Source organism: Candoia aspera, chromosome 4 (assembly GCF_035149785.1).
Source record: "Candoia aspera isolate rCanAsp1 chromosome 4, rCanAsp1.hap2, whole genome shotgun sequence".
NCBI classification, from domain to species: Eukaryota; Metazoa; Chordata; class Lepidosauria; order Squamata; family Boidae; genus Candoia; species Candoia aspera.
In genome coordinates, this window is record NC_086156.1 from 26,618,711 (window position 1) to 26,637,679 (window position 18,969).

At 39.9% G+C, this 18,969-nt stretch overlaps 1 protein-coding gene across 3 annotated transcripts in view; it reads right to left on the reverse strand.

The window, feature by feature from the left end:
• The window catches only part of COL28A1 (collagen type XXVIII alpha 1 chain), an 88,741-nt gene that overhangs the window by 21,834 nt on the left and 47,938 nt on the right, over window positions 1-18,969 (reverse strand). For all 3 annotated transcript variants that reach the window (XM_063303676.1, XM_063303675.1, XM_063303677.1), the window contains exons 17-25: window positions 17,846-17,914; window positions 17,363-17,434; window positions 16,091-16,159; window positions 14,695-14,766; window positions 14,448-14,516; window positions 12,090-12,158; window positions 10,472-10,540; window positions 8,115-8,183; window positions 634-702 (exon numbers count right to left, since the gene is read on the reverse strand). In XM_063303676.1, the coding sequence (XP_063159746.1) occupies window positions 634-702; window positions 8,115-8,183; window positions 10,472-10,540; window positions 12,090-12,158; window positions 14,448-14,516; window positions 14,695-14,766; window positions 16,091-16,159; window positions 17,363-17,434; window positions 17,846-17,914 (627 nt within the window). The remainder of the gene's footprint in view (window positions 1-633; window positions 703-8,114; window positions 8,184-10,471; window positions 10,541-12,089; window positions 12,159-14,447; window positions 14,517-14,694; window positions 14,767-16,090; window positions 16,160-17,362; window positions 17,435-17,845; window positions 17,915-18,969) is intronic.

Consider the following 18,969-nt stretch of genomic DNA (forward strand, 5'->3'; position numbering starts at 1 on the left):
AAATTGAGGCTTTCAGGTAAGCCAGAATTTGACACATGCCAAAAAACTCACCATGGCATTGAATATACAAAGCTTGATGCCTAGAGGCCTTTTCCAGGAATACCAAATATCAAAGTTTGCTTGTTTATAATATGGTAAACAAATAAGGAATAGAATTTCTCAACCTGGGGCTGACTGCAGAGCTAGTATTTGTGGATCTAGATCAGAGTTTCTCAACTGTGACAACTTCAAGACGCGTGGACTTCAACTCCCAGAATTCCCAACCCAGCATGCTGGTTGGGGAATTCTGGGAGTTGAAGTCCACGCATCTTAAAGTTGCCACAGTTGAGAAACACTGATCTAGATGTATTAAAAGCTCACTGACTGAAGTGTGTGTAGATTCAAGCAGGCCTTCTCAGAGATCCAGAAAGGCCCAGACTTTAAATTTACATTTTAAAATTAAAAGTGATTACACATAATAACAGAAGAAGGCATCAGAACCAAGCCTGATACATAATTTGATTTTCCCCCAAATATTTATTAAACTAGAAAGTGTCTAAATTTGAGGCATCCATTGAGTTTCAGGCCCAATTGAAACGTTCTCCCACACCCACCCCCCCATTTGCCCAGCATTCAGGAGAACTTCTCACTGACCTTTGGCCCAGGTATTCCTACTCCTCTTTGCCCAGGAGGGCCTGGTGGTCCTCGTGCTCCTTGTTCTCCCTAAGAGAAAGAAATTAAAGACAGGCATTGTAATCACATAACTTTATGAATGATCAAGCATGATTTAAAACAGAAGGGAGGGAGGGAGATATAGGCATTGCAATCTCATAAACCAAGTGTGATTTCAAAGCAAATTGTATTGGAAGTAGTATATGGCATTTCACTCAAACAAGCAAAGCCAAATACTGTATTTCATGTAATCTGCAATTTCTGTCTTTCCTTATCTGCTTACCTACCTATCTGATTTAGAGGCTACTAAAGCAACTACTTCATAGGGCATCTTAAATGACAAAACACCAACAAAACAAAGAGGAATTGGATCATTCAGATCTAACAGTCTTCCAGCTCTACCATCACACCTTCTCCTGGGGCTTTCCAAAGACAAGGTAGCAGAAAGTTTCATCTGCAAAGTCTGGCAGGATTGAGAGATCCAATGTTGGATTTCCCCTTCTGAAATCAGAGTTGCGAGTTCAACTTGGGACAGAAAACTGAGCAATCTTATGGTCCCTAGAATACTATACCAGGTCTCACAGGCAACCATCTCTGGAAAAAACAAAATGTTTATTTTATTTTAATTTAATTTAATTTCAAAAAGTATATGCTGCCCTTCAAAATCAGGTTCTCCCAAGCTATACATGCAAGGCTGGGATACCACCATATACAGCCATCCACCATACATTACTTGGCAAACAGTTTTCCAAAGATGGGCCTCAGATGAAGATCTTGGATCTAAGAAGGTACACATGGAAGCAGATGAACCTTCATGTGTCATATAATAGCCTGGTTTTGGTTTTAGCTCTTTTTAACTTTTGGAAAGGTAAACATATGGAGCAGGGAAATGTGCCAAGTGGTGGTTGAATTCAGTTAAAATTCCAACCAGAATCAAATGAAACCAATTATTTGTTATAGAAATAATTTCCAGCTGATCTGCACTGTTCCGTCTGTGGTATGATGTTTCATATACTACTATAGCTATTATAATGCTTCATAGTAGCTATTCCCTATTCTGTGTACTTCCTCTGTGTTTCATTTTTAGACCTCCTGTCTGCTACTCCATCACTTTGTTTAATCCAACTCTTGCGTGGGGAGAGGGGCCCAATATCCCTTTCTCCATGCTATTTCATCACTTCAAGCCACTTATCTCACACCCAGACACAATTTTTCATGCACTAGAAACCTCATTATAAAGAAAATACTAGGAGGAGGATTTGGAGTAATTCAATATTGTCTGTGGTGTACATCAACTCTACATAGTACTTCTTTTAGTAATTCAAACAAAAGATGGAAGGATATACAACTGCAAAAGAATTTAGCGGTCTGATAACTGGTTATATTGCTGCATCTACTTTAATTCCATTTTTCTATGTTATACACAGTCCGCAGCACTTAACTGTGTCCACGCTGATACTGACAAATTTAAGCTAAATATGCCATTGAGAGCAGCACTGAAATTAGGCATCTGCAACATGATGTGCACGGATAACAATGTGACCACAGATACTGTACCTCCCTTGGTGCTTGCTTTGCTGTCTGTTTCACCTTTCCTTTTGATTTTTGAGATAAAATATGAAATAGCTAGCTGTCATGCTTACTCACAGCAAAGCGGCAGCCTCTAGCATCAACTCTATTTATCAGAATTTCTCCAGCCCTACTAGTATACAGCCCAAGGCTTTGCATGGATGTGTGCCCACTGTCCAGAACCTTCCCCCTCACATATAAAGGTAAGCTAACATGGTAGAGAACACAGAGAGCCAGTTTGGTGCAGTGTGGTATTTCTCAAACTCAGCAACTTTAAGATGTGTGGACTTCAACTTCCAGAATTCCCCAGCCAGCATGCTGGCTGGAGAATTCTGGGAATTGAAGTCCACACATCTTAAAGGTGCCAAGACTGAGAAACACTGGTGTAGCAGTTAAGGTGGTGGCCTAGAAACCAGAAGACTCTGCGTTCTAGTCCTGCCTTAGGCGTGAAAGCCAGTTGGGTGACTTTGGGCCAGTTGCTCTTTCTCAGCCCACCTCACCTCACAGGGTGGTTGTGGTGGGGAAAAGAGGAGGGAGTATTAGGTATGTTTGCCACCTTGAGTTATGTGTGTGTGTTTAAAAAAAGGTGGGAGAAAAATCTAATAACTCCAGAGGAAGCGGCTTCAAGTAGCTTTAGCAAAGTTACACAATTAGAATTGGCACTAAATATTTGTGTTGAGAGTCTCGAAGTGCTAAATATTACCAGTAGGTGGAGCCAAATGATTCCTAAATTACTCAGCTAGTGTTGTATCTGAAGTCATTTGTGAAGTTGCCAGGGATAAGCACAAACAGCACATTTTAAACTACAATTCTATGAATTCTTGCTTGGGAGCAAACTGCTTTCCACTGACATATTGCCAAATCAGTATAGACAAGTTTAGACTGCTTATCATTAATGTTCCCAGCAAGCTTTGCACCAATCTCTTGTACAACTTACATTCCTTTTTGAGGGTTCTGCGGGCTTTGAGTCTCTCAGTCCCTGGATCTACAAATGTAGCTCCAGTACAGTTATGGCTCAACAGCAGTCACATTTCCCAACCACACAATTCTCCCAACAACCCCCGTGGACACTGAACCATCTCTGCCAGAGCTCTTGGAAATCAGAAGTTCAGAACTATTTCTTATACCTTTACCACGTATAATAGTGAAATGAGGCCGTTGTCATTTTGTACCTATTTTCATTTTCACAGAGATTCCTCTCATTTCATAAACGAGGCAGTAGAAGGAGGATGGGAATGACAGTGGGACAGATGGAGGAAAAGATCTGCTTCATTTCCATTTTGCCTGACAGAACAAGCCAAATCTGGCTTGTGTGGGCCACTTCCAACTAGATTTGATAGATCAGATCTAGCCCTGTGTAAGGAACTAGAAGTAGGGTGACCTCTTATGTAGGTTGACCATACATCCCGTTTTGAATGGGACAGTCCCGTTTTTTTAACATTTACAGACTGTCCCATCATTTTAATATAAATGTCCATTTTGTCCTGTTTTCTTAAAAACCTTACTTAAAAATTTGAAAGTTCCCGTGAACCTGTCAGAATGCAGTCTGACTTCGAGTGGATAGAGGGGGAGCTCGGCAGAAACGGCGGGGGAAAAGCCGCAGAGCTCAACCCGGCGGGAAACCTAAAAAGAGAAAAACAGGATCAGCTGATAGGCAGTGATCAAAGGGCGAGCTGATTGGCTCCTGCCTTGAAACAGCGGGAAGAAAAGAACATAAAAGCACAGCCAGAGGAGGAACGGCTTGTCGGGGACAACTGTTCACTAGACTCTCCAGCCCAGCCTTGCCTCTCGCAAACGAAGGAATCCGAGGATTCCCAGTCTGAGAAAACCAGAGAAGTTCCTGCCTGCCGATTCGGCCTGTCGCCCAGCCCTGTCCCGTTTTGCCATCCCAATGTCCCATTTTTAAACTCGTCCCATTTTGCCATCCCAATGTCCCGTTTTTGTCTCAAGGAAATATGGTCAGCCTACTCTTATGTAGTGCCAAAAGAGAGGAAATGTATTGCCAACTTGATTTTCACTGGACATTGCATTTTTAAAAAATTCTTGTTTTTTATTACTGTTGTTAGCTCTTTATTATTTATTTAATAATCAAATTTCTAGGCCACCCAACTCCAAAAGACTGTGACTGGTTTGACATATGCAAGAGCTATAAAATCAAAATTGGTATCCCTGGAAGGAATAGCTACCAAACTCTCTCCCCCACCATCAGAGACAAAAAGAGACAAAAAGGAGGGAGGATGGGAGTGCTTTGAATGCTTTATAATAGAAAAGAGGAATAAAAGCATTTAAAATAAATAAGACAGCAAGATAGTAGATATATTTATAATGCCTATAGTTATCAGAACAATCACGTAACTGGGTCCAAACTTTAAAATTCCACCTATTCCATACTGCCAGCCTCAATGTCAGCATTAGGAGCTGAAGGACAGTGGCTGTTATGCTTTTCTCCTGGGAAATCACACATTAGATCTTAGCCCTCTAAGTTACCCAATAGACTTGGATGCAGCAGAGAAACATTCCACCATTATTGCTGATCCTTCTCTTCTGGCAGCAACATATTTTGAGCCAGTCCACCAGCCCTGAATGGTTGATAGCCATGAGATTAATAGGATGCCTGGAGTGAGGAACAGCCATTTTGCTCTTTTTGGGAGTTCAGCCAGAACCTGAGAGGTCACAGTTTAAAAAGACATTCTTCCTGCAGCTGGCCTACCACGTCTCCTAGGGACGATGTTGGTGGTATAGGTCTTTGATCTGGTTCATAGAAAGAATACCGTGGCGCCTCTGCCTACCACTGTGCTATTTAGGCTGCAATTTCTTGGAAGTCATGCATTTTATCTTCACTGGCGATTACAGCTCTGCTCCTTTACTGTGTGCCATGTACACAACAACAAGGCGGTGCCCATACAACTCATGCATCCCACAGGCGATTTTGTGTGAATTGAGCCTCTGTTACATCAAATTCCAGTTCTCTGCTGGACACATGTGTGAGCCATCTCTCAAGCCAAGAAAACAGAGCCCCGACTGATCTTCAGGGAACATTCTTATACGGTGAAACTAAGTGGCATTCCAGTTGACTTGTATGCAAATTTATTACTGGGGGCTTTTCAGTTAAACAAAGCTGTTTTTAAATATCTGGGGATTAGAGCAGTGCAGTTGAAATTAACGATTAGGTGTAGGCTCAAAAAGGATCTGTTAGACTTTCCTCCTTTCACAATGTCAATAGTGAAAGAAGAAAAAAATAGTCCTTATGGAGAAAAGAATAGCAATAACAATAATGTATCTGCCACATTTCATGAATTATTTGGAAAGCAACAATAGCTGTATTATTTCATGGAGGAAAATACCCACAGCCGAGTGCTACCTTTATGAGGAACAGCCAAAGTGAGATAAATGGGCTTGCAAGCTTTTAAATTTTGCAGGACTTCATTAATTGAGGTACTACAAACAGCAGGGGATAGGGAAGGAGCAGGAAAGTCCAAAACTTAGACCAGATGCTTGAGCCATGTGGTCTGCAGTTTAAAGTCAGTAAGCCTGATATAAAAAGTGCTGCCACTATAGCTTACCTAACCTACAATGAGGCTACTAGTGTTGCTGCCCTAGCAGAATGCAACCTGGAGTATTCTTTTCAGAGCAGCAATTGAGGATTCCTAGCAAATGGGCAGAACTTTTTTTAAAATGTTGTGTGATTTCATACCTTGCACATAAGGCCTCTGAAACATTTTGGTTCTATTGGGACTTAAGCTGCTTGGTGAAGTTCTGCCTTCTACTTACCCATTACCATCTCATGCACCCCAAAAGAAGAAATAGCTACACAAGCTAGGGCAGTGTTTTTCAACCTTGGCAACTGTAAGATCTGTGGACTTCAACTCCCAGAATTCCCCAGCCAGCCATGGTTGAAAAGCCCCAAGTTGCTAAGGTTGAAAAAAACTGAGCTAGGTATACAGTCTCTCTCACAGCCACAATCTAAATGGCCATAGAGGTGTAGAACTCAGCAAACAGATGGGAGAGTGGTTGTATAGCTTGTATGCTGTTTTCTACAGACTCTTACAATGAAATTTTGGATTTCACAAATCCTCTGTGAAAGCAGATCACATGCCAAGTGTTCCAGCCAGAAGAGAGGAAATACCTCTTCAATCTAACCCTATAACTCTGGATCCACCTTTCCACCTACTGATGGGTAGGGTATCTTCAAAGACAGAGCTGAATAGAGGAAAGCCTGCCTTCACATGTTCTTCTCCATACGGGAGGAGACAATCACTCTCTGTCTTCTCATGCATAGGGGGAAAAATCTGTCTTGCCCAGGACAACAAGGGAAGATGTATGCTGGCTAAACCAGCAGGAACCTCCATATACATTCTGGATCAAGAAGGCTCAGGCAAACTCCTGCATCTGGGGAAGACCCATGGAAGATGAGCAGGCAGGAGCCCACTCTCCCCATTACTTCCTCCAAACTGGGATTACTCTTAGTCAAACTGGTTTTTTACCCATGCTTTCCCTCAAAGAGGAAGAATAATTTGCAGGCAAGATGAAGAGTTAATTAGTAATGATGGTGAGGGGGAGAGACTTCACATAAAGCTCACCAGATTAAGCTCTTAAGACAGTGCTTCTTCTGTTCAGTAATAGGGAACATGAAAAAAGTGACGTACCATAGAAAGCCCTAGGTTCAATCCCTGCCATTTCTAGTATCAGATATACGATGTTGTGATGTGAAACAGTCCTGAGGTTCAGAAAAGCCAGAATAGGCAATACTGGGCTACAAGGGCAAACAGACCAATCCAGCTGGTGCAAGAAATCTTTTCCCTGGGGGAAAAGACATATTCCTCCCTCCTCCCCTTCCCTCCCTTTTGCCCTTTCTTTCTTGCTGTATTCTAGTCACAAAGGCAGTTGTGCATTAGCTCAGTGTTTCTCAAACTTGGCAACTATAAGATGTGTGGACTTCAACTCCAAGAATTCCCCAGGCTGGTTGGGGAATTCTGGGAGTTGAAGTCCACACATCTTACAGTTGCCAGATTTGAGAAACACTGCTTTAGCTCCTGGATATGGATTCCAGATCAAACTGTTCACATAACTGCAATAAGACTTAGTACAATTTTCCCCCCCAGGTGACCTGTTCCTTCATACATGGTTTTTTACACTACAATGTGTGTAGTGTTTTTTGAAGTATATTATCATCAGCTTTCCTTGATGCAAATCCTGTTCATAGAGCCAAAGCCAAACCAAATTTGAGAGAATTTGCTGGATTTCAAGAGCACAACAACTTTAAATGTTCACCTTTCAGAGAGAGAATTTCCTCCCAAACCTAAGTCTTGCAAGACATACAGAAGTCCACTCAGAGCTTTCTGGATTTTTCTACAACTTGCTGAGAATCTCATGCGTAATGCCAACAGCATGGACACAAATGATAGCTCTACAAATGCACTTTGTATTTGTCAGCACAAATGAACGTGAGTCTTTGCTGCATATAATTAGCAGCTCTAATTCTCCAAATGACATGATACTGTTAGAATGCTCATTTGACACAATGGAGTGTGGAAATCCACCCAAATATAACAAGAGAATAAAAGCCAAATTGTTTTATAGCTGCCAGAAAATGCTGTAGAACAATGTTTCTGAATCTTAGCATTTCTAAGATGTGTGGACTTCAACTCCCAGAATCCCCCAGCCCATCTGGGAGTTGAAGTCCACACATCTTAGAGGTGCTAAGATTCAGAAACACTGCTGTAGAATAATATTAATGATATCTGCGTGTTTTGTTTCTTTTACAAAGAAATATATTTATTACTTAAAGAGTCCATTGGATTGTCTGTATTTTACAAAAGATACTTCCTCAGAACAATATTGCAGTTTAGAAGGACATATATTTTAAATGGCAAATAGGACCACAACATCAGCACCTTTTGACCTGGATCACCAGCTCCTTTAAGGCCTCTTGGTCCTGGAAAGCCTGGCATTCCTAGAGGTCCCTAGCAGGGTTATAGAAAACAGATAGATAAATTAACTTTACAGAACAATAAAAGACAGGTTTTTGGTTTTGCATGAACATGTGTGTTTCCTTGAATTAGAGGCCCTCAGGAAAGGGATACACTTTGCAGGTGTAAGAGCCCAAATTCAATTCCTAGCATCCCCAGGAAAATCTAGAAAAGTCTGAAATCCTGGGGAATCCCTGCCATTCAGTGCTGACAGGACTAAGAAGAAAATTCTGACACAGGGGTTCACACTTTCCACTAAGACATAATATGATTTATTTTTGGCTTAACACAATGTGCAGACAAGTTTGACTTGTTCAACAAACCATGATTTAAAAAATCATGGTTTAGTATTATATGTGCACACAGCCATTATAAAGCTGCTTCATCTTCATATATATATATATATATATAATAACCCCATTCATTATTCTTTTTTTAAGAATAATTTAATTAAGTTTCAAGACAAGGATAAAAACTACAAAACAAAAAACGAAAACTACAAAAAAGAAAAAAAAAACAAACGTTATGAAAACACAAGAGAAAGGTGTTTTTTTTCAAAATTAAAGAAAGATGTGACTTCCGACTTTTAACAGCAAGGATTTACAAAAATTTCCATAATCAATCTCATACATTAATCTCTTATATTAAACCAACTTTAGCACATTATAAAATCACTAAGTACAGTTAATCCCCCCTTATATTAAAATAAAGGAAAAAAAATGGATATAGACTTCTTAAACAATTTCCCCACCAAAAGATTATTTCATTTTTCCCTTCCTACTACTGTTCTATACATTTCTGTCTACTATTATAAGAATCAAATGAAAAAGCAAATTGTCTGCCATTATACTTAATAGTACAACAGTTTTGATAATATTAATCTTAATAAACCCAAAAAACAAAAACAATTCAAAACAGTAGCCTTAAATCAAATCCTTAAAAGCATCCAAATAAACATTTTTATACCCTAATAATCTTAATCCAAATCCTTAAAAGCAAATAACATCAGTCGAACCTTTAAAGAAATCCAGATAAGCATTCTTTAACCCTTATCCTACTTCAGAATAAACCAGAGCATTTACATATCCATATGCACAGAGCTTACATATCCACAATTTGCACAGAGCTTTCTCTTTAAAAAATCGAACAGCCCAACTGCCCCCCTTAAAAATTCCAGCTTCTCTTCAAAAAACCTCCTATACATAATGACTCCTTCTTTTTCATGGCATTCCACCAGAAAGTCCATTTCACTTATTGCTTGCAGATCTCTCTTTCCCTTAAATTTCTCCAACTCCACTATCCAATGTTCATCCAGCATCTCAACAGAAATCCCAATCTCACTCTTAGAAGAAACATTTCTGTCACTGTTGAATTCCTCAATTTCATCCACCACATCCCCAACCTGATGGTACATTTTAGACCTCATATTTTCCACAATGTCCTGAATATCTTGTATAAAAGCTTGGTAGAAGTCAGAAGTAATCTGTTTAAAATCTTGGTGGAAGTCAGAAAAATCTGTTTAAAATCTTCCATGTCTCACGCAGTAGATTATGGCACCCCCTAGGAGCTTAACCAGCAAAAGTCAAAGATATAGAAAAGTTCCAGAATGTGTTTACACAAGCAAGAGTGAGATAGGCAGACAGTTCCCATAGGAGAATAGAAACAAAAAGCTGAAGGTTCAAATCAGCCAATACAATGTGTAGAAAAATGCTAATATCTTCAAATTTAGTACAAAAATAATAACAGGAAGACAATTGTTTACTCTCAATCCTCCTTTATATTTGGAAGGAAAACAAAGTCCAAAACTTAAAAAAGCATTTTTTAAAAAAGAAATCCCAAAAATAATGATGAGCACCAAGAGAGCCAGCTTCTCCTCACTGTAAAAAGCCTCTCTTAGGTTACGCATACTTTAAAAAAACCATAAATTTAGTGATTTAGAAATGGGGTAGCCAGTCTTAGTGTCCCTTGAAGGCTACAGTGCAGCTTGGAAAATGATGACAGCCCCTCCTCCCAGCTAGCTGTTACGAATCGAACATGAAATGCTGTTTGAGATCTTCTGGCTGCAGGCAGCTGTCCAGAGAACAGATGGGATGACTCCTTTATCTGGAGAACATTTCTGGGTTTCAGGAAAACCTCCCTGAGCCCGAAGAAAATTGCTGCATTGTCAGCTCCACCCACTAAACCCGCAGGCACAGCTGCTCAGTCAGCCATTTCCCCACCAGAAGTCCCTCATTCATTATTCTTAAATGTCATAGATAAATTATAAGTGAAGTTACACTTACTGGTGAACCAGGAAAGCCATCCCCCTTGGCCCCTGGTGGTCCAGGAGGTCCAATAACACCTGGAGCACCCTGAACACAAATCAAAAGCATTAATATAAATTCTCTCAATTAATACTGACATGTTAGAAGTGGTACAGTAAAGTATTTCAGAAGTGTGCAACCCTGTCACCTCCAGAGTCCTATCAAATGTTGCTGCCAAATTATAATATTAATAGTACCAGGAGGGATAAAATCATTAAATATTTTTAAATTAATATAGTTGATATGATTGATCGAAACTTAATGAAGTTGCTTCCTGAATTTAGATTACATTAGATCACATTTAGTTTTTGTCCTATTCCTGCCTATATTTTGAACAGCCGGTACTAGTAAAAAAAAAAAAAAAAGGTAAACATTAGAGAAACTACTTTCCAGGAAAAACAGAGAAAGCCGAAGTCATATTGGATGTATCTAAAGGATTCTTCTGGATTGCTGCCAATGTTTGATATATCAAGTAAATTCCTATTAATTCTCTCAATGAAGAAGGAAATTTAAGGGCAAAACCTCTGTATTCTGACTTCCAAATTCTTATACTAAACAGAATTGCCAAGCAGATGTTTTTACTTTGTGAACATCCCAAACAATATCCCACTTTTAAGGGCTTAGTATTTTGTCCAATTAACTTCCTCCTGAGATTAGAAGAACAATTTTTCGGCAAATTGTTCTAATTTCTCTAACACAAAGTCAGAATACATCACTGAATGTAGACTGTGCCATTTCAAATGTGCAAGTATGTGATCAAAGGTTGAAATGCTCCATTTTTCTACATCTCTGCATATAAAACTACAAAAAACGGGTTTGTTCTTGTGTATTCATGCAATAAAATGCCACATCTTACTATATTGCAATTTTTATAGGGACTTACAAACTACCTTAATCATGTTTCTTCTAAAAGCTTACCAAGTAGAGGAGAATATAGATCTTATTTGTCCTGGCAGAGTGTGCCACCGATATTACATATGCAATAGCTGAATTTTGCTTAGCAGCTATGAGACTATATTCTCAGGCTGTATCTGGCACAGGACAGTACCCATCAAGTACACGGAAATTGCTAACAGGACTGCTACTGCAGGTCTAAGATGATAACTACATCCACATTTGAGGTCTAGGACTCAGAGACATGAAGGATGGAAGGGCATTTATCTCTAGTCTTTGTCAGCTTCATAAGTATCCATTTGTAATTCTATTTCATCCCATTAGCACATTGAAACTGCTAACAAGACTGCTACTGCAGGTCTAAGATGATTAATAAACTACATCCACATTTGGATTCACAGAAGGAATCAAAATGTTTTCCTCCATGTTGCAGTAGTTTGATTTGAGTCCCTTACCTGAAAATTGGTACAACATTTACATAGGTGCCAGTGGAATATTATTATATATTATCAGTTTTTAACGTGCAGGGACACAAGTGATTCTAAAACGAGATTCAGAGACCACATGTGAATTTGGAACCACAGGTTGCCTACCCTTACTATTAATACTAAATTAAAATTTTCATATTGGCATGAGGTCATATTCAATTCACTTCATTTTTAAATTACAAATAATAAATAATATTTATTGATTTATTTATTACCTTAGGTCCCAAAATTGTATGTCCAGGGCTTCCATCACTTCCAGGTGGGCCTGGGTATCCTTGTTCACCCTAAACATACAAAAAATAATAAATTAAAACAATCACACTATGTTTGATTTTTTTGGAAAATGACACCTTCAGGTATTGACCTGAACTGTTTGGATGAGCAGTTATGTCTCAAACTATGACTGGGAGAAGGTCCTTCCAACAATTAAGCTAATTCAAAAATTCCAGATAAAAAGAATTTTTTTCATATGACTTTCTGTTAGAAGAGGAATTGAAAATAAAATTCTGTCTTGTAAAATTAATATCCATTTTGTCTACAATTAATTAGGAAGAGTTATAACTCATAGCATGCAAAATGGCACATATTTTGCACACAAAATGTCCTGATGTGTCCTGGGAAAGATTTCTTAGTAAAGACGCTAACAGCAAGTATAAGCAACACTAAGCTGAATGGACCAATGGTTTGATCAACTGGAGACTTGGTATAAGGGCAGGGTATACCATATAAATGCAAAGGAATTATAAAAACCAATTTCATTCCAAAACAGCTTAGCTACTACAACTGATTAAAAGGTTCAATGGTATTTCCAGTGGATTCAACCAAACCAAAGGGACTATCATTCTACAGATGGTTGATTGGCTCAGCAATTCAAAAATGCTTCTGTCAAATCTAACAACTGTTTGGTGAACCGTCACTGTCAAGAATGTGATTATCACTGCCTGTACCTTTTATATTGCATTTCTCTTGTATCCTTTTTTTAAAATTATCTTTCCCTTTCTTGCATTGTACATATACTGCTATCCCAGAACAATGCTCCATGCATTTGATGAAGTGGACTATAATCTCTTAAAACATATGCCATTATAAAGTTATTTTTTTAAATGCCACAAAACTCTTGTTTTTGCTGCAATCTACTAATGGCAAAAGGAAGAGGGGCCGACCAAGGGCAAGATGGATAGATGATATTCTAGAGGTGACGGACTTGTCCCTGGGGGAGCTGGGGGTGTTGATGACTGACAGGAAGCTCTGGTGTGAGCTGGTCCATGAAGTCACGAAGAGTTGGAAGTGTCATGAGTAAGGATGGCGAGCAGGGGGCTCCCATCCAGGCTGTAAAGCGCATGCGTAGTACTGAGGAATTAGGTAGCCATTCAAAGAGACACAGATCGGGCCCACCTTAGCCTTTGGGGTTTATATGTCTAGACTTTTCCCACGCTTCTTCAGTTTGTTAGGATTTTCTGTTTATGTAGCAGTAATAAAACACTAGAGACCTATTCCTTGTCTCAGCATGGTTCCTGGCGGTTAGGACATCAATCCTAACAAACTCTTACTCCCATCGAAAGAGGGAGGGACAAAGAAATTAAGGGGGAGACATTTGGAAATGTCTTCAGAAAACCAAGAAATTCGGCTCGCCATCCAACAATTAGCAGCAGCCCTGCAACAACACCAACAACAGGTAGATCTACAGGTCAACACATTACAAGCTGCCATGCTACAACAGTTACAATAACCAGCTCCGATTAACCCACAACCGGCGCCAGCAGCAGCAGCAGCAGCTCCGCCAGTAGTCTTGAGATCCCAGGGCAGTCTACCAGAAAAGTTTGGAGGAGTTTTCCTTTGAAGACTTTCCATCATTGCCCAGTTCCCATGGGACCTTAGAAGGAGACATCGACTCTTATCAAGCCTCTGGAAGGGAGGGGGCTGAAATGGAATGTGAATCTGGAGGGGAGGGTGATGTCATGAGTAAGGATGGCGAGCAGGGGGCTCCCATCCAGGCTGTAAAGTGCATGCGTAGCACTGAGGAATTAGGTAGCCATTCCAAGAGACACCGATCGGGCCCGCCTTAGCCTTTGGGGTTTATATGTCTGGGTTTTTCCCACGCTTCTTCAGTTTGTTAGGATTTTCTGTTTATGTAGCAGTAATAAAACACTAGAGACCTATTCCTTGTCTCAGCGTGGTTCCTGGCTGTTAGGACAGGAAGCGACTGAATGAATAAACAACAACTAATGGCTATTCCTTTGGAAATTCCTGCATTCAGGTATAATGGTATATGGGAATGACCTTGGGAGACAGGGGGAGGAAGAGCTGCAGACTGGGCAGCCCACATGTAAAAGATGTCTCAGCCTATAGGAGGAGGGAGGGTGTGGGAAGCATTTCAGAAGGGACCCTCCCTGGTTTTCTGGATAGTGAAAGGAAAGGAGGGGAGAAATACTTTCAGTCTTGCAAGATTCTGTTAATGTAACCTTACAATAAAGATACAGCTAATACTCCTGGTTGTGCCTCTAGTCGGGACTACCTTGCAGGGCTAACATTGGATAAATATTCTTCTTGTGAACACCCAATAGGTTATTTACCTTGGGGCCAGGTAGCCCACGTACTGAAGGGCCAGGAGGACCAATGTCACCTTTGATTCCAGGTTCACCCTAAAAGAAAACAATTAGTTTATGTACTTGGATATCAACACATTTGTACTTGGATATCAACACAAAATTGCATTATATGGACTGCACTAGCCTTATATGAACTGTAGTTGATAATCTGCATGTTTATCAGATACAGAATGCCACCCTCAGAAACAATTCAGAAATGTACCAAACGCACCTTTGGTCCTGGAGGGCCTGCAACACCTCTTGGGCCTTCTAATCCTTGAGCACCTTTCTGACCTTCTTCACCCTGGTTAAAAAAAGAAAAGCAATATTAGCATACAAGGTTTCTGACTAATCTATCTGGTGGCAATCTGAATTGATTAACTACAACTTCTACCTAGGAATATTTTTTAGAACAGATCCATGCTATGGGGGGAAAAGCAGTGAGTGTGTATTGGAGGCTTTATAGGCCTAAATTCCAGGCATTTTTCATCTTCAGACATTAAAAGGCCCCAACTTTCTTGGCAAGATATTTTGCTGGTTTCTTGAATCTGTTCCAAGATATTGCTCCTTTGCCCTGCAACTGAAGTCTGCACAGGATCTAATAAAGCCTAATGCATTTAAATCTGTTCTCTCTCCCTATATTCCAAGATATAAAGAACGAAATACAGTAAAATCTCCTTTAGATTTGTCTTGATCCTTGGTTAATTTTTTAAAGTTTTTTTTTATCCCACCTTTATTATTTTTATAAATAACTCAAGGTGGGGAACATACCTAAATACTCCTTCCTCCTCCTATTTTCCCCACAACAACCCTCTGAGGTGAGTTGGGCTGAGAGAGTGACTAGCCCAAAGTCACCCAGCCAGCTTTCATGCCTAAGGCGGGACTCAAACTCACAGCCTCCTGGTTTCTAGCCTGGTGCCTTAACCACTTGACCAAACTGGATTTTATGGGCATGTCCATGTAGTTTTCCTATTAGCAATATGGAAGTGGTTTGCCACTGCCTTCTTCCAATTCATTTCTAAGCTCCAGGCTTAGCAAGTTTACCACCACCCCTTTGCTTAATAGTCTGCCTGATACAGAATCACTGGAGAACTCACGTTGTGACATATGTAATCTGACAGGTATTTGGGGGATTTTTCTCATGCAAAATATGGTTTCCTTGACTTGTTTTGGGTTAAATTTGTGACCTGTCTTCATGACTTTGGGCAACTAGAGATTTGCATAGAATAATCCTGTCCCTCAGATGATACTCTGCATTATAATTACTCTTGAAAAAGGCCTTGTAAGAAAGCCAATGCAAAGGGTTTTTTTTCTCTCCAAGCCTAACTGATGTGGAAAAGCAGGTCCAGCAAGCCACATCTGAGCTGCAGCTTGGAGATTCTTTTAAATGACAGTGTCTTTTCTCTGCCAGACTTTGTGATCTCAGTCCACATATGAACAACTAAAAATCACTTCTTGTTCACAAGTTTTTTATAAGTTATATTGAAAATATTTAAACTCAGAAGCATTTTTGAAGAAGCATCAACTTGGATGAAAAAAATACCAATTGTACAGCTTGATTCTTCAAGATGTTTTACTTCTCTGCTCCCCATACTTCACAATTACAAAATAAATATATTAAGTCATACCTTTGGACCCATGTCCCCTTTCCCCGGCATTCCCTCTGGGCCTCTTGGACCAGGTGGTCCTTGTTCTCCCTATCATAAACAAGATTAAGGCATTAATTCCACTCAACATGATAAATATATTGCACTGTTCCAAAAACAAACAAAACAGTATTTACAGCACATCTGGAACAACAAACTAAAACATGAAAAGTTCAGTAGCTTTAAGATAATAATCAGATAAAAATATAAAAAATGCAAGGCCGGATTATGGTAGTGAAGTGTCTATAGCATTCACCCTATTTTAAAAAAAGAGTATGTGAATTGATGTGTGAGGTTTAAGTGATCTAAATATAATAGTAAAATTTTCTTCTTAGTATAAATTTGGAACAGCATGGAGAATAGTATGTTCCTTACTGCCTGAGGCCCAAATTACATTTAAAATGCAGCTGATGGGCATCTTTTACATTGGATCCACCCCATTCATGTACAAAGGGTAGGATGATGCCCATGTGCTTCAAGGAGTCAAAAGGACATGCAAGCAAGGAGTAAGAGTGCTAAATCCTTTCCACTCTAGCCACTTTTTCACAGGTGTTTTTTCTCCAAGCCAGGCTCATTGCCAGTATCAGTGTTTTGCTGGGAAAAGTAATCTACTGTGATGGACTGTGGATATAAGCAATAAACAAAAGAAGACTTCCTCTCTCCCACATACACCACCTTTTGGCTTTTCCCATTACCTTCCATCCTTGGCTTCATCCTTTGATAATCAAACTCACAGTCCCTCTATGGTTGCATATAATTCACCTCCTATCCCAGCACAATTGTGACAGAACAAGTGAATGTGAAGAAGCCCTCACAGGATGCTATGACTGGTCCACAGGATCACTTCCATAATCTCATTACTATAAATACACATATAATATGGTAGCATGGATAAAAAATGTGACTAAAACTTGATCTCTCTGAATCAGCATGAGTGAATCTTGAGGCAAAATTGGTGGGGAATAATATAGTGTTAACTGAATTTTTTTTGTTTTAGGAAAGTATCTGCAGGATCTTTCAAACAGATTTCATCAATTGAGCAAGGTGGAAATGTACCCCCTCCCCATTTCCATAGCACTACTCCCATGCATGCATACTGTAATCATGGTAGATTTCTAGCTTCTTCCTGCTTCAAACACATAGTGAAGGTGATGGGGGCAAAGGAACATGAAGGGGTGCCTTGGTCTCACTCAACTGATGGATCTACAGTCCTGTCTGGGAGAGCCGTATATATGAAACAAACAAACCAATTACCTTTTTCCCTGATAACCCTATTATTCCTGGTTTCCCACTTTCTCCTGGAAATCCTGGTCTTCCTGGGTCTCCCTTTGAAAGAAAGTGTTTTTTTTTAATGTAAAAGAAAAGATGTTCAACATATTTGCATTGTTTGGGGATGGATGCTTGATTACTTTGAAATCTAATTCTTCAAATGTGTTAAATTCAGGTAAGAACCCTTGCTTTTATCTTAAAAGAAACTGAGTACCTTAACTCACTCTGATATTGTCAGCCTTCAGTGTTGCAAGAATGCCCACTGAACCATAACTGTGGTGCATTTTGCCAGAAATACTGACAAATATTTGTGTGCCATCATTAACTGACGTAACAGATATTTCTACCGCATTCAGAGAAGAAACCCTTTGGGTTATGCAGTTGCCAAAATCACAACTGAAAAGGAAGTTCATTCCCTCAAGCAAAAATTAAACAAATTCTAGATCTATGGGTACAAAACAGACTCACTTTAGGTCCAGGTTGTCCACTTCCTGGTGCTCCTATATCTCCTTTTTCTCCAGATGGACCCACTTCTCCCTTGTAAAAATAAAATAAAATAAAATAAATACAATTATATTGTATATATATAGTTGTTTATTCGTTTAGTCGCTTCCGACTCTTCATGACTTCATGGACCAGCCCACACCAGAGCTTCCTGTCAGTCATCAACACCCCCAGCTCCCCCAGGGACAAACCCATCACCTCTAGAATATCATCTATCCATCTTGCCCTTGGTCGGCCCCTCTTCCTTTTGCCTTCCACTCTCCCTAGCATCAACATCTTCTCCAGGGTGTCCTGTCTTCTCATTCTATGGCCAAAGTATTTCAGTTTTGCCTTTAATATCATTCCCTCAAGTGAGCAGTCTGGCTTTATTTCCTGGAGTATGGACTGGTTTGGTCTTCTTGCAGTCCAAGGCACTCTCAGAATTTTCCTCCAACACTGCAGTTCAAAAGCATCCATCTTCCTTCGCTCAGCCTTCCTTATGGTCCAGCTCTCGCAGCCATATGTTACTACGGGGAACACCATTGCTTTAACTATGCGGACCTTTGTTGTCAGTGTGATGTCTCTGCTCTTAACTATTTTATCAAGATTTGTCATTGCTCTTCTCCCAAGGATTAAGCGTCTTCTGATTTCCTGACTGCAGTCAGCATCTGCAGTAATCTTTGCACCTAGGAATACAAAGTCTTTCACTGCTTCTACATTTTCTCCCTCTATTTGCCAGTTATCAATCAAGCTGGTTGCCATAATCTTGGTTTTTTTGAGGTTTAGCTGCAAGCCAGCTTTTGCACTTTCTTCTTTCACCTTCATCATAAGGCTCCTCAGTTCCTCTTCACTTTCAGCCATCAAAGTGGTATCATCTGCATATCTGAAATTGTTAATGTTTCTTCCAGCGATTTTAACTCCAGCCTTGGATTCCTCAAGCCCAGCATGTCACATGATGTGTTCTGTGTACAAGTTGAATAGGTAGGGTGAGAGTATACAGCCCTGCCGCACTCCTTTCCCAATCTTAAACCAGTCCGTTGTTCTGTGGTCTGTTCTTACTGTTGCTACTTGGTCATTATACAGATTCTTCAGGAGGCAGACAAGATGAC